Here is a 15,981-nt window from a genome sequence, read left to right on the forward strand (position 1 = left end):
CCTGTCTTCGTATATTCTAGCAGGTAGCAAAGGCCATTACAACCCTTGGTTTGGACACCAACTTTCACACCTACGTGTTCAGGCTTATCTTTCAGAAGTTGTTCTATCTAGTTTACTGCTGATGGGATCAGGGTGAGGGTGGCCCAGGTGGGCTGCAGCTTCCTCTGGCTCACAGCCTGCACAGTGGCCCCGACTAACAAAGCCGACATCCTCGCTGCCCTGGCGCCCCGGGGCCTCGGGCCAGAGCTTGGCCACCTCAGCCTCTCTCCATGGACAAGGTGGGCACATTCTCCATTTGCTTCTTATACTAATCCAGGCAAAGGGTGATAAGAGCTTGAAGTGGGGTCTTCTGAATGCGGAGGAAAGAGAGGTGGTACACATCAGCTACTGAAGAGAAAGACTTGCTCAGGTCTGGAACGAATTAGGTATGAGATGCAAGGGGGCTGCAGAGTCAAAGGCGATTCCACGGTTTTGAGCCTAGGAGAACAGTAATATTATAAATGGAGAAAACAGTGCAAGATGGCAAGGCTGGGAAGGAAGTTCAGGGCTTGCTGATGCAAAGCAGGGGTTTTTATTTTGTTTACTCTTGTTTCCCAGCACCCAGAACAGTACTTAGCATATAATATGTGCCCAGTGATATTTGTTGACTCTGTAACGCCAGTAGAACACAAATGGAGAAGTTCCCAAGCAATTGTGAACGCCGAAGTGGCACTCCTTCATGATGCCAATGCTAGGAAGGCAGATTTACTTACTTGAAGCCACAAGATGAGTTGCCAAGAAAGTGTAGAGAAAAAAAGGAGGAGGCTGAAGAGAGAGAGCTTTGGGAACCTTGACATTTAGGGGCCAGAAGGTAGGACCGGAATCCAGGGAAGGCGGGCATTTGAGGACGGGATCAATCGGTATCGGATGCTGCAAATGGGTGAGGGAGCCTGGGGACAGGTAAGAGGGCACTGGGTTGAGGAACTCAGGGGGAGCTGGACTCGGCCACAGCGCGGCCCTCCTAGCGGCAGAAGAGGCAGCTGCTGGCCTGGAGCGAGAGGAGGGCAGTGGCCAGAGCGGGAGGCTGAGCCAGGGGCGGTTCTGGGTTTTGTTTGGGTTTGGAGGGGTTATAACTGAGACCTGGATGTGGAGCAAGGTGGGGAGAGATTGAAGATGCAGGGGGGAGGGAGGGAAAGAAACCAAGGTGGGCCTCTAGGAGGCGGCGGGGAGGTCGTCTTCCAGCGGGAAGGGCCACTTCTACTCGAGGAGGAGGGCGGGGGGTGGGGGGAGGGGGGGAGGGATTAAGTTTCGCAGTTGTTGTTCGGTCCTTCCCGCCCGCCTGTTCCGTGCGGAGGCACAGCGCGGACCGAGGGCCACCCCCAGTCAGGTGGCCACCAGCCCTTCCACCACGTTCAGGCGGTGGCCTCGCTTTCCCGCTTCCCGAGGGGAGGAGGCGGTCCCGAGCCCGGCGGGATGGGGGTGGGGGAGGGGGGGAGGGGGGAGGGGAAGGGGAGGGCCCGGGCCCGGGAAGGTGCGGCGGCGCGGCGGGCGGGGCGGCCCGGGAGCCACACCCTGAAACTACCTGTGCGCGACAGGAAGGGCCCGGCAGAGCCTCTGCGGCCGGAGCGCTGGGCCTGAGACCGGAACCAGGCCCGCCCCGCGCCCCGGCCCCGCGGCGATGGCCTGAGCCGCACGGCCTCCGGGACCATGAAGAGCGAGCGGGCGCGCAGGGCCACAGGCGGCTCCGGGGGCCTCGGCGCGGGACTCAAGTACACCTCGCGGCCGGAGGTGGGCGAGCGCGGGCGGCGCGAGCGGCGCGGGCGCCTTCGGGGCGGGACGCGCGGGGGTCCGCGGCCGGGGGCCTGGGGGGGCCGGGGGCCGGCGGGCCCGGGGGGCGGGCAGCACCGCGCTCCTCTCGGCCAAGGGAGCCGCTACGCTGCCGGTTTGTGGCCGCGGCGCCGACCCGACAGGTGGAATTTCCTGCTCGGCGGGCTCCCGGCCGGACCTTCGGTTCCAGCCTCGCGGCGCCCGCCCCGGTTCCGGCGGTCCCGCGGTCCCCTGTCCCGGCCCTCCTGCCCCTCGGGCCTTTCCCTGGCCTGGAAGCGGGCTCATCTCGGTCCCTGAAGAACTCCGCGCTGTCCGTGCACATCGGGAAAGGAAGCAGCGGCGCAGGCTCTGAGTGGGTGATTCGGGCCGGGGAAGGGATGTTTCCAGGGGGCTTTGGAGTCCTAGCGTCTTGGGCCTCTGCAGGAATTTGTTTTTGTCTTGCTGGTCAGAAGGCAGTAGAGGACCTGTGCAGAGGGCAACTGGGAGACCAGAGCTTCGGTTGCCATGGAGCCTGGAGCTTAGGACTCCAAGGGGGGGCTTGCTTGGGCTTCTCCGAGGGGGGGATGGAGCCCTTTGGGAAGGTAACTCTGTGGGACAAGATATGAGAACCTGCGTCTTGAGCTTTTTGGAGACACTGAAGCAGGAAGCTCTCGTTTGGCAGAAAGAACAAGGACATCTTAAAAGATCTTAAAAACGAACATTGTCTTACCGTAGAGAGGCGGGAATGGGTTGTTAGCTGCTTTATTGATGGCTGCACCTAGGTGGCAGTGCCCAGGCAAAACCAGCAGCCAGGGCTCCACCTCTCTGCCAGCGGGGACCCCGGTGTCCTGGAAGGCCCGCACACTGAGTGGGCGCTGAGAGGCAGGGGCTGTTTCAGGGGGGAGCGATGGATGGTCTGCCTCTCCCTTTCCCCCAGGATCCTGGGGTCAGTAAGCTCCTCTGCTACCCCGCACTACTGCCGTTGCTCCCATGCCAGGCCAGGTTTTGGAGGTCTCTCAAATCAGTCCCTTTCTCCAAGTGGCATCCTGACTGAGGGAGCTTGCAGAAGGCCAGATTCTGGGGCTGCCGTGGTTCCCTGAACCACAGATAGCAACTGAGGCTGGGCACTCTTGTCTTCTCCACTTTTCCACCCCCTTTGCGGAAGGAAGTGTGGACTCAGCAGCAGTCTGGAGGCTGAGGTCTGTGTTCCCACTGAGTGTCTGCCCTGCGGGAGGTGGATGCAGCTGGGTGGCCGTCTTCTGTGGCTTCTGTTTCCTTTCCGTAATTGCCATGTTTGTGAATCCCTGATAATTGCCTACTGGGGCTCTCGACTCCTGCCTCCTCAGCAGAGGGCCTGCTGTTTGGTGTTTGTTATTTCAGGACTGTTTTTCTTCCCTCCCTCCACGTCACTTGTTCTTCCTCACTCCCCTTCCTGGGACTGTCTCCTGCTGACACTGGGAGAGCTGGGTCTTCCTGGATTCGCCTCTCACCGCCCGCGCTGCACACCGTCCTCTGAGCTCCCACGGAGCTGCCACCCGTCAGCCCTCGCTTCCTTCCCCCTTGGTCCCTGCTCATTTCTCACGTGCCGTGAAGCTCATCCATTCTCCTCTGGGCTCTTCCTTCCACTCCGTTTCTGCCGTTTTCCCCCGCATGGGTCACTCTGTCTTTTCTCCTGCCAAGCTCCATTGAACCCACTCTGTACCACATCCTGAGCTGGGCTCTCAAAGACAAATAAGATATGGTTGTTTCCCTTAAGGAGCTTCCCCTCTTGAGAGCCACGCTGAGAGTTGTGTGCGAACATTAAACGTGACTCACTGTCCTGGAGGAAGTAGCCTGCTGTGCCCAGAGCTCCTGTCTGTCTCTCCAGGAAGTCTTCAAATGTGCCCCTCCACTCCGTGCTTTCCCAGAGCTCTCAGCCTCTGGGTCACCCTGCAGTGTTTGCATTCAGGGTCTGCAGGCTCTCCCTTGACTTGTTTTCTGACTGGGAGGGGCAGCTACTGTCCCTGGGTTTGTCCTTGGCATTAGCAGGGCCTGGCTGGGTCCTGCTGGGCCTCACAGGGGCACTGCTGCTTTTGAGTTCCTTGCTCCTGGCCTCTTCCATCCCTGCGTGGCTGGAGAAGGATTCTGTTTGATGGTGCTTGTACCTGGCTGCCTCCTTCCCAAGGCTGATGACTCTGGCCCCTGCCCCACTTCTACCTGTTCCTATTTAGTGGGAAGTGGCCACCTCTGTGTTCCCCATCGTCTCCGGAGCCCTGATGTATGTGTTGTGTCTGGGGACTGTGTGAGCCCTGCCTGCATGAGAGCAGGGGCACAGATGCCAGTTCTTGTGGCTGTTAATGAGAAGTGGGAAGCCTGCCTCACCGGGTGTCCTGGCCCCTGCTGAACCTTTGATGGTGGCTAGGAAGCTGCTTCGAAGGAGCTCTTGGTTCCTCCTCAAGTCAGCATTGCCCTGGGTAAGACTCAGTATCTCCTCGGCAAGCAGAGACCAGGATTGAGAAGTCAGATGTGGTGGGATCAAAATCAGAGGTCGTAGGGGCCAGGCTGTGCAGCTCTGGCTATTCAGAGTCTCATCTCTTTGTTAATTGGTCAAACATTCACTCATCCACATAATAGCTATTTATTAGGTGCCCACCGATGGAGCATGTGCCAGGTGCTGGGCAATAGCCCTGAGAAAGAGCCCAGTCACACAGTCCCTACCTTCAGGGAGTTGAGTTCTGCATGATAAGGACTGGGTTCTGGAGAAGCCCGCGGGCCACTTAGGAGGGATGTCTAACCCAGGCTCGAAGGGCCAGGGTGGGTGAATTGTGGCCAGAGCCATCTGTGATGTGGTGACAGGAGTATCCAACGTGGAGCCAAGACCTGGTGCTGCCGCTTTCCCGCCAGGTGATCTCAGAGATGTTACCTAATCTCTCTATGCCTCAGTTTCTGTGGCTATAAAATGGAGATGATATATATGTTACAGGTTTTTTGCAGAGATTAAAGGGGATACCTTACATGAAAGCCCTTCGTGAGTTGCAGCCTGGTGTACAAATCACACAGTTTGAATTTCTGAGTTGGAAAAGCCTCAAGACAAACTGTAAGGTGATGTCGAGTCAGCAGGACGCATGGGAAGAGGCTGAGAACCCGGGTTGTCAGGATGCCAATTGCGCAGGTGTGCGGCCTACCTGCCGAGCACAGGGAGTGTCCTCGAGGGGTGCTGGGAACAGCATCCCAGCCATGCAAGCCCTCTTCAGTTTCCATTTCTCTCCCTTTACTTGGCCTCTATGAGGAAGGTCCTCCTGTGAAAGGGAAATGGGTGCTAAGACCGGCTACACATCCCTTTCTCCCTCCTACCACACAAAACAGAACTGCAAGCACTTCTTCCTTTCTCGGTTCTTTGAGCCTGCGCTGGCCTCTCCGGAAGGGGAAGGCCCTGTGCTGGGAGCTGTGTGCAGGGGTGAGGAGAGAGCAGGGGCGCTGGTAAGCAGTGGGAACGAAGGCAGAGACCTGGGTGCTGTGAATGGACAGGAAGCCTGCGGGCCTTATAACACCCTTCCCTCCACCTCGGTCCTGGGAGGACTTGGAAATCCGTGGCCCTCGTTTAGGACACGGGAAAACTGAGGGTAAGAGAAGACAACACTAGCTTGACAGCTGCCCAAGGAGGAAGCCCACGTCGCCTGCTACCCCTGGGAATCACTCGGGCGTGGGTCTGTCCAGAGCCGGCTCCTTGGTGAGGGCGCATCTCACCACAGGCTTCCCAACCTGGGCCTCTCACTGCTAGCTGCGGCCTGTGGCCGCCGTGGTTCTGGAGTCCCCTGCTGCCAGCTCGTTCTCTGGCCTGTGGTTCTGCCCAGGCTGTTGGCTCCTGTCTCTCCTAAGAGAGAAAGTCTGTTCTTGGAAGAGGAGTGAGGGTGTGACGAGCCCCCAAGGAGCCCAGGTCCCAAAGATGTGGCTTCTGACCTTGCTCACTGGCTACTACTGGAGCGTTTAGAATACTGATAATCATCGCTGGGTTTATTGAGCACGTACCGTGTATTGGTGTTGTACCTCTTAGAGTAAGACCATTATTATCCTTTTATAGGTGAGGAAAGTGTAGCACAGAGAGGCTAAGTAACTTGCCTAAGGTCACAGCGAAACAGTGTTGAGGTCAGGATTTGAACTCAGGCCGTCTGGCTTCCCTATATTCTACTTGGACTGCTGCAGTGTGAGGCAGGGCTGGCAGCGCAGTGGGCTCAGGAAGGGAAGAATTACTAAGGGTAAGAGTGGGTTTGATTTCGTAAGAAAATGGATTTTCTCTACTTGGGATTTTTCTGAAATGCCTGGAGCTTAGCACATTTATAATAACCATTTGGTAGTACAGAAATGGGAAATGGGAACTTCCAAGATTCTCATGGAATTCTCACCCTGGCTGGCAGAGGTGAGAAGGGTATTTGGGGTTTGCTCAGAGCTCATGGGCAGTAATTGCCCTTTTTTCTTTGCTAAGAAATTTTTTTTCTTTTTTTTTAAAAAAAATATTTATTTATTTATTTATTTATTTGGTTGCACCGGGTCTTAGTTGTGGCACGCGGGATCTTTAGTTGCAGCATGTGGGATCTATTTCCCTGACCAGGGATCGAACCCGGGCCCCCTGCATTGGGAGCGTGGAGTCTTAACCACTGAGCCACCAGGGAAGTCACACTAAGAAGTTTTCTAGAAGCAGATTCCTATGAAAATTCTGTCTTGGAATCTCATCTTTTCAGAATGTGCTTATTCTGTCCAGGCTTAGCAACAGAACCTTTAGAACCCTTGTGATAGTTGGCTAACCAGTCAGAATCTTGGATCCTTTGTCTCTCTGAGTTGGTGGTGATGATGGTGAAAAGATGGAGAAGAATATGATGACAATCATTGCTACCCATCACTAAATATGAGGACTTCAATTTACTCTCTTTCTTTATCCTCACAGCAACTATACGCGAAAAACGCCTAGTTTACGGATGACAGCACTGAGATGCAGAGGGCTTGCATAATGGCCCAAAGGCAGAGGCACAGCAAGAGTTCAAACCTAGATCTGTGCAACTTCAAAGCTTATAGCCTTAACCGCAAAGCCATTGTACAGTTGTATTCTATTCCAGAGACAGGGTGATTGATGCACATCCCCAGCAAAATCCTAGGACACATGGTTCAACAGAGTACTGAGAACCAGGTGCCAACATGAATCCACTAAAGACCTCTCACACCAAACTCGTCTGGTTTCTCCTCTTGATGAGGTTACTCACCTGATAGACCAGGAGACCGGCTGGAGATGGGATTTCAACAGGCTTTGAAAAATGTAGCTTTGTTTTTACTACACACACAACTAAAAATCATAATGGGACTCATCAGGTTGTTTACGTTTTGCATGACTCTTTCCAGTCTTTGCCACATGCATGGGTTTTATCTAGTGTGTTCCTGTACATGTACTGTTTATATTCTGGAAGGCATATCAGCCTCCTATCTGATGGTCACGCTGGAGGGCCAGGGACTGGAGGAGAGTCTGGTCTGGAGGGTGGTGTCTGGCTGAGCAGCTGGGCCTACGAGGGTCCCCTCGTGCATCCAAGTCCTTTGGGGCGGTGGCCTCGGGGCTGCCCCTGATTCCCTCCTGTGTCATTTCTTTTTTTTCTTTTTTTATAAATTGATTTATTTTATTTATTTATTTTTGGCTGCGTTGGGTCTTCGTTGCTGCGCGCGGGCTTTCTCTAGTTGCGGGGAGCAGAGGATGCTCTTCGTTGCGGTGCCCGGGCTTCTTATTGCGGTGGCTTCTCTTGTTGCACAGCACGGGCTCTAGGCACGTGGGCTTCAGTAGTTGTGGCACATAGGCTCAGTAGTTGTGGCTCGTGGGCTCTAGAGCGCAATGTCAGTAGTTGTGGCACATGGGCTTAGTTGCTCCGTGGCATGTGGGATCTTCCCGGACCAGGGCTTGAACCCGTGTCCCCTGCATTGGCAGGCGGATTCTTAACCACTGTGCCACTATCGAAGCCCTGTGTCATTTCTTATCTAGTAACAACTCTGATGAAGTCTTGGAGGTTTGCTTCTCAGCTCTGTCGATGACACCCTAGTGGGAGGGAAAGGCCAATACCTCGGATGACTTAATCATGAGTCAGAAGGACCTGGGCTGCCTGCAGGAGAGACTGCTGAGAATAGCACTGTGTCCGGCTGCCTTAGGGGTAAGAGCACCACCCTGACAGCAGACGCAAAGCCTCCATCCTCCCACAGCTGGGACGTGAGGAGTCTGAGGGGCGAACAGGGCACCACAGCAGATCCAGAATTTTGAGCTGACGAAGCCAGGCATGTAATGGGGCTCCCTAAAATGTAAAGTAAAAAATTTTCCCCCTCCCTGATATTTTTATTTGTTTATACTATTTTTTTTTGGCTGCACCCACGAGGCATGCGGGATCTTAGTTCCCGGACCGGGGATTGAACCCGGGCCCTCAGCAGTGAAAATGCGGAGTCCTAACCACTGGACCGCCAGGGAATTCCCTAGAGAGACATGTTAATAACTTGGTATTGCCTATGCCTATTTTCTAAAAAAAGTTGCTTTCTTTTTTCTGATTATTAAAGTTAGAAAGGACTTTTTATTTTATTATTATTATTTTTAAATTTTATTTATTTATTTATTTTTGGCTGTGTTGGGTCTTCGTTTCTGCGCGAGGGCTTTCTGTAGTTGCGGCAAGGGGGGGGCCACTCTTCATCGCGGTGTGTGGGCCTCTCACTATCGCGGCCTGTCTTGTTGCAGAGCACAGGCTCCAGACGCGCAGGCTCAGTAGTTGTGGCTCACGGGCCTAGTAGCTCCGCGGCATATGGGATCTTCCCAGACCAGGGCTCGAACCCGTGTCCCCTGCATTGGCAGGCAGACTCTCAACCACTGCGCCACCAGGGAAGCCAGGAAAGGACTTTTTAAAGTTGAGCAATACAGAAATACACACAGTGAAATTCCTCTGAAATTCTCTTCCCCAGGTTTTATAACCCCTATAAATAGTTTAGTTTCTATTATCCCACAGTCTTCTATGCATGAACTAATACTTATGTGGATATTAATATATATGTGTACACGTATTCTTCCCCAAATGGAATCATGATGTCATTCCTATTGTGCAGCTAAAGACATGGTTGTAATGAATTAATTCATCACACGTTTATTACAAATCTTAACCCATGCTAAGATTGTGGGGCAAGACGCAGCCCCCTCTCCGCTCCCCCATCCTTAAGGAGCAGATGATTGACTTCGAGAGACTGAGAGACTGGGATGCGGGTATGTTTGGGGTGACAGGGAAACTGGAGGATGTCACCCCACTAAAATGGTGGGGCAGGGGCTTTCCTTGGGAGCATCTCAGAGGAGACACCTAAGCTGAGTCTGGAAGGGTGGGAAGTGCCCAACAATTTGACTTTTTTTTTTTTTTTCATTTAATATTGTATCTTAGAGAGTTTTTCCATGTTATATCCTACTCTTTGAAACACCGCTCTTGCTGTGTAAACTTTCATCAGGTGGATCTGTCATTCTGTATTATTATTATTTTATTTGTATTATTTGTGTGTGCTAATTGACTGTGTTATTGGACAATTGATGGAAACAGAGTGGTGGCGGAATAAGGGAGGAAATTGACGAACAGCCCTCATGGGGACCTTGCTGGGCAGGCCCTGTTTGGATTATGCTGTTGAATTCTGGGTTCCATGTCTGAACGGGAATGTTGCTGCTGTGCAGATGGCCAGAGGTTCAGAAAACACTTTGAACCGTTGAGTTGAGCATTTTAGCCAGAGAAAGAGCAGACCCAGAAGAGTATTTCAGGAGCCTCCCTGAGCTGGAGGAATTAGGCTGGTTCTGTCTCAATGCTAATGTGCGGGGCTATTGTGATGCCGATCACCCTGGGGGGAAGGGAGAACTTTGTAACGCTTGCCCTAACTGAAAATACTCTTTGCCCCAGAAAGGGTGGCCCTGGGAGGACGGAGATGCAATGACGTCTAAACTGTTTCGGCTCTAAGAATCCGATCCCAAGGACACAGTTCTCTCCTCTCTCCCGTCCTTTGACTTCTGTGCACAGGTTGTAATTGTGGATTGGGGCCTCCAGGCGCCCTCCCCTGGCGACGGGGCTTTCTTGTTTGTGTATTCAGTGCTTTCTCCCAAACAGCTAGATTTGTAGCTGAGTGAACATTCCTGGGAGCTACTGAAAAGGTGGAAGAGGCGTTTCTGAACATAGTCAATTCCTGGAGGCTGGTGTGCTTTGGGTGTTTCCACTAACTTCTTCAGATCCCTGGGTCCAGCAAGGCAGCTGTTAAAAAAGGCTAAAAGGTACCGTGGAATACTACTCAGCAATAAAAAGGAGCAAAGCATTGATGCACGATGCTCCAGGGAATTTTGCTGAGTGAAAAAAGGCAGCAATCCCCAAAAATTCTATACTGGGTGATCCATTTATATAACATTTTAAAAAAAAATTTATTTATTTATTTATTTATTTATTTTTGGCTGCGTTGGGTCTTCGCGGCTGCACGCCAGCTTTCTCTGGTTGCAGTGAGCGGGGGCTACTCTTCGTTGCCGTGCGCGGGCTTCTCATTGTGGTGGCTTCTCTTGTTGCGGAGCATGGGCTCTAGAGCTCAGGCTCAGTAGTTGTGGTGTGCGGGCTTAGTTGCTCTGTGGCATGTGGGATCTTCCCGGACGAGGGATTATCTAACATTTTTGAAAGGACAGTTTTAGGCTAGTGGCTGGGGGGGCAGAAGGGAAGTGGGAGGGATCCTTGCGTTGGAACTGTTCAGAATCTTGACTCTTGGTAGTTACAGGAACATACACCAGTGATTAAATCTTATGGAACTTAATAGTTACACACAAAAGAGTACAAGTAAAATGGGAACTCTGAATCAGATCTGTGGGTTATATCGATATTGTGGTGTTATAATGTAGTCTTATGAGATGTTACCACTGAGGGAAACTGGGCAAAGTGTACAAGGGATCTTGGTATTATTTCTTACAACTGCATTTGAATTTACAGTGATCTCAACAAAAATGTCAATAGCTAGAAAAAGCACTAGCGCATGAAATCGGAATGTGGGCTTGGTGAAAAGTCAAGAAGAAGGATGAAAAGAAGTTACACGGTACTGCCTTCACCTCTGTCTTGTTTAGTTTCTTTCTTGTTTAGTTTCTCGTTTCTTAGTTTCTTAGTCTTGTTTCTTGGTTCCTTGTTTAGTCTCTTTCCGGTTTAGCTTCTCGGGGAACCTGCGTGGTTGTGCCCCTGCGGGCAGATACTTTTGCTCCCGGTCAGGTGACGGGGGCAGGAGAAAGGGGCGTGGCTGCCCCAGGAAGATGGTCTCTGGCCAGAAAAGACAGGGCAGGTGCAAAGTTTGTGGGATCAAAGAGACTGGCTGGGTTTGGGGGTGCTGCTCTGTTACACAATCTTGGATCCCATCTGAGATGGAATTCTCTGGTTGGAATTACAAAAGAGGTTGTGCCCTGGGGGAGCATTTAACTGAGGACTGGGAGAGGGTGAGACCGGGAGGGCCTAAACTTAGATGCCTCGGTATCGGGTATAGCAGGTGGCCGGGCTGGCTGACACCAGAGAGCCTGGGGGGCTATCAGCAGATCCCTGGGGTGTGGACTGAGCATTCTCTCCCCTTCTAGGCGTGGACACGGGTCTGGAAAGTTGCCTGGGTCCTGGCACCTGCCTTGGGTAGGCTACCTGATTCTGGCTAGGAAGAGAGAAGTCCTTCAGCCCATCAGTCAGTCAGGTTCTAATCCTGGGCAAGGTCGAGGGAAGAGGGTACGGAGTAGAGAAGCAGTACAAAGAGGAAGGTGGGGCAGCCTGACCTCCTAGGACTGCCTGTCTGCCCTCTGTGGCTGGGGGGTATCATTGATGCCAAGGGTCTGAGGGAGGTGAGGTCCCAGGGAGAAAGACTGTGGACCAAGGTGGTCCTTGGACGCTTCCTGGAGGGGCTTGGCCCTGGGCTGTGTCCTCAGGGACAGGCTGGGCTTGGGAGGTGGTGACAGGAGCAGAGCCTTTCAGTGGCAGGATGGCACCAGCCTCCTGCTTCCTTACAGCTTTGGGGGCCTCCTGGCTGGGGTCAAGGTTAGCACCCCCAGACCAGTGTTGAAAGGGTGGAAATCCACCAACTCCAACCCCTCATAAAAGAAAGACGAGGCTTGTATCCACGGAGTCTGGTTGCAGGTGGTGTGGTGCCAGTGCCACAGTGGTATGGGCCGGGGGGTGGGGCTTGGGCAGTGCCAGGAATCGGGAGGGGACACAGACATGAAACCTGCAGGAGCTTGACGCCGGCTGGCAGAGAACCACCGGGTCCCGGGCTGACAGTGCCCGCGGTTGGCTGAGTCAGGCCCCTGGGGCTTTCCGTCCCGCTCTGACCAGGTGTGCAGAGTTTTGGGTTATTTTATTTCCTTCAGTCAGAGCTATTGGCTCTGGGTCAGCTTTCTGTTCTCCTTGGACTCACAGATCTACAGGTAATTCTGGATCCTCCTTAGGGCCCCGCAGCCTCACCCATTTTCCGGCAGGTCCTTCTTCAGGTGCGGCAGCTGAGGACCGTAACGAGGTTGAAGGGCAAGGGTGAGAGGTCAAGCAACAAGAAGGCAGAGGGCTTTGGGAGTACATCACCAGCTGACCGGCCTTGGCTGGCAGTGTGTATCTGCAGAAATCTGCTGGCAGCCTCCGGGACTTCTGGATGGTGCTTATAACCTATCGTGGGAAGGTCCTGGGCGCAGAAGCCAAGTCCAGCCCCTTGCGCAGATACCTTGCATCCCAGGTGGTTGCTTAAAATAGGCTGACTGAAACTGACACGACCCAGCTGGCTCCTGTCACTGCGGCGGGGGGTGGGTGAGCCAGGCCAGCAGCCCCCTGGGAATGGTAGGCGGCAGCGTATTCTCACAATCTAGTTCTCAAGAGTGACCTGGGACACAGGTTAGACTTGCGGACCCCAGGGCTCTGCTCCTGCCGTGCGGCAGTGGAATCTCCTGGGGGAGGGGCTGGGGAATCTGGATGCTGAGCAAGCGCTGTGCTTCTTATTTATTTATTTATTTAATTTATAATTTATTTTTATTATTTATTTTTAATTTTTTGACTGTGTTGGGTCTTCGTTGCTGCGCGTGGGCTTTCTCTAGTTGTGGCGAGCGGGGGCTACTCTTCGTTGGGGTGCGCAGGCTTCTCATTGCGGTGACTTCTCTTGTTGCGAAGCACGGGCTCTAGGCATGGGGGCTTCAGTAGTTGTGGCACATGGGCTCAGTAGTTGTGGCTCGCCGGCTCTAGAGCGCAGGCTCAGTAGTTGTGGCGCACGGGCTTAGTTGCTCCGCGGCATGTGGGATCTTCCCGGACCAGGGATCGAACCCGTGTCCCCTGCGTTGGCAGGCGGATTCTTAACCACTGCACCACCAGGGAAGTCCCATCTTTTATTTATTTTTTATCGTTATTTTTCATGGCTAGGCAAGTCTGGAGTATGCTGGAGTGGTACCATCAATGAGAGTTTCCTGTTTCTTGAGAATCTGGCTTCTTTTGGGATCAGATGCCCCGGGCTTGTGAGTGGGTGGATTCCGACATGGGTTTCTTTTCCCTTCTCCTTTGTTGCTTCGATCGTCCTGTGATGAGCAAATCAAGTGTCCTTTCTGTGCTCATAATTTCGCTGGGCCAGGACTGCTGTGGCCACAGGAGAGGTGAAGTCGCCACCCTTGGGAGCCTGCATATTGGCTGCACGCTGCCCACAGCCTCTTGAATTTTTTTGTGGGTGCTGACTTAACTGGAGAGAGTCCATCTAAGTACAGGGTCCCTTCATCACCAGCAGCTTGAAGAAGGGGCCTTTCTCCAGTTTCACCCCTGGTATCTCAGTGCTACGCGTACTGTTCTCAGCATCTCCCGGGATGACACATACAGTGTAAAGTTTTGGAATCCACTCCTTGCTCTGTCGTCTCCGGTGGCCTTGAGCCCATGCTGAGTTTCTGGGGACTCTGGGCAGGATCTGATTCAAACTGGCATCAGGGAGTGGCCACGAGAGTCATGCTGGCTTTGTCTTTCCTCTTGAAAAGAAAAGCATCTTCGAAGTGCCGTGGAATTGGCCCTCACCTTGGAAAACCATTGCAGGTGCTGAGACTGTGCTTTCTTGCTTGAACCATCTCAGGGATATTTTATGGTCCTCATGACCACGGTGGCGGGATGACATCATGGAATTGAAATCCGCCCCAGCTGGTGGTGGGTACACCGAGTCACGGAACCGGTGAGCGGAGAGCGCCTGCCACCAGTCCACGGCAGAGTTGGACGTGGCACATGAAGCCAGCCACCCTTGTCTTCGTCTCAGGTCGGTGTCTCCAGCCAGTGACATCACCTCTGTCCCTTGACCTTGATCCTCTGCTGCAGAAGCACATCACCAGACGTCACGTGAGGGCCTTTCGTGGCCCCTCCCAGGACTCTCGGCCACCTCTTCAGTCTTCAGCTTCATCCCCTGCCTTCCCGGCAAATCACACCCAACCTTGGCCAAATGAGGAACAGTCTTTAAAAAGAGAGCCTGGCATGAAGATTTATTTCTTCTCCGTCTGCTTTGACTGAAATCTTGTGCAGACTTTTAGATCGTTAGTATTGTTTTTGCTATTTATAAACGTGAACACTTACCAGTAGCTTTTCTCCCATGAGGACCGCACTCAGCTGCCAATGCCACCTTCTGGCTTTGGATCTGCTGGTCCCTGGAGCCGGTGGGAGAGCGGGCCCTGGTGAGCGAGTGGCTGGTGCCAGGCCATCAGTGTGCGCTTGGGGAACCAGGTAAAGGGTCCTCGCCAGCATGAGGATTCTGTGGTTGACTTGAACACAGTTTTGCTTGCTAAGCATTTAGCTTTCAGCCCTGGTGAGTTTCGTACTTAACAGGAGTAGGGTGACCACAAAGGTTTTTCCTATAGCATCAAATAAAATATGCCTTTTCCTTTTTACCTTCTATAAATTAGTTTTTTTGGACAACCACTGACCTTGGGGAGGATATGCGTCATTTGCACTAGTGTGCTTAAACCAGCAGAAAATATGATATTTTCCAGGGCTTATACGTCTCCCCTCCTGGATTTTTGGACGGTACTCCCTCTATCCCTCCAGGAAGTTGGGTGGGGATGGTGGTGATCTGATTTGCCCCTGCACCCCACCCCTTGGGTTCTCCCCCTTTGTCCCTTTGGGGCTTCCCTCTGTGTGCACCCCTGATGCCTGTCTGTCCTCCAGGAAGTCATCCCTTGCTCTCTTTTCTGAGCTGGCCTTGAGCCAAGATCTAACTCGAGCTGGCCGGGGAGAAGAGGCCATGAGAGTTGCATGGCCTCTCTCTGTTTGTGGTAGGCCAGCACCTGCTTTACAACACTGTGTTTTGTATGTGCACCTGTAAATGTGTTACTTTTACGAAAGAGAGGACAGGCGGAGGCAGGCACCAGCATCCTCCCTCTTCTGTTGGCTCTGCAGCCTGTAGAGAGACGGTTATGTGTAGGGAGAAGGTTATGTTTTCAGTTAAGCCCGAACGGATGGGAGCTCCCTGCCACCTGCTCCCGGGGGCCACCCAATCCCGTGCATCCGTGAAACCCCGACGACGGTTGGTGTGGCTTGTCCCGCTTTGCTGCTTTACTGGCTTCACTCCCTTTGTGACTTTGGACAGGTCACTCCCTGTCTCTCAGCCTCAGTCTCCTTATCAGTGAAAGGACTGGGTTAGGCAAGATGATCTCTAATATGCCTGAAAATGGAGCCAAGAGTAGGGTAATAAAAGGAAGTCATCTAGTTACTGATTAAACAGCATCTGTGGGCTGAGTGGAGCCTGGTATTCACAGTGCAGGGACGACCAGGGCCCTGCCTGTGAGCCGGCGCCACGGCTGACAACTTGCTCCACGGCCAGGCTGGGGTGGCCCTTGGCCTCCGCTGTCCATGCTGTTGGCTACCTTCCCCTTCCCAAGGAGTTTGCTTTCCCATATCCCAGAATACTTGCTCCCTGAGTCCTGGAAGCTGACCACAGGGAGGTAGAAAATCAGGATCAAATCTGGAGCTGCCGCCCAGTGACTGTGTGATCTTGCAAGGTCACCATTTCTCCCTGCCTTTCCGTAGAACGGCAGTGAGGGCACCAGTCATGCATGATTCCAGGATTGTTGTGAGGCTTGGGTAAGAAAACAGTTGTGAAATTACCCTGTACATTGAAAATAAACATATTAAACTATTATGTTACATTTCTTCCAACACATATAAACATAGACACACAGGGACTTCCCTGGTG

General features: G+C 53.0%; 1 protein-coding gene and 1 long non-coding RNA gene across 7 annotated transcripts in view; both read left to right on the forward strand.

The window, feature by feature from the left end:
- Positions 1-682: 682 nt before the first annotated feature.
- The window catches only part of ST14 (ST14 transmembrane serine protease matriptase), a 40,542-nt gene continuing 25,243 nt past the window's right edge, over positions 683-15,981 (forward strand). Inside the window, exons 1-2 of one of the 6 annotated variants that reach the window (XM_082343089.1) lie at positions 1,530-1,767; positions 2,256-2,335. Coding sequence is in view for 3 of the 6 variants with exons in the window: in XM_082343086.1 (XP_082199212.1) it covers positions 1,687-1,767 (81 nt within the window). In the remaining 3 variants the exon portion in view is untranslated. Of the gene's footprint in view, positions 851-891; positions 940-1,528; positions 1,768-2,255; positions 2,336-10,788; positions 10,864-12,021; positions 12,218-15,981 lie in introns of those variants that run through there. The other 5 variants (XM_082343091.1, XM_082343088.1, XM_082343086.1 and 2 more) reach the window with 5 other exon arrangements.
- Positions 2,342-8,355, forward strand: LOC309606264. The gene is made up of 2 exons (XR_014231744.1): positions 2,342-4,238; positions 6,707-8,355. It is a non-coding gene; the product is annotated as an uncharacterized lncRNA (long non-coding RNA).

Source organism: Balaenoptera borealis (assembly GCF_965194805.1).
Source record: "Balaenoptera borealis genome assembly, chromosome: 11".
Classification (NCBI taxonomy): Eukaryota; Metazoa; Chordata; class Mammalia; order Artiodactyla; family Balaenopteridae; genus Balaenoptera; species Balaenoptera borealis.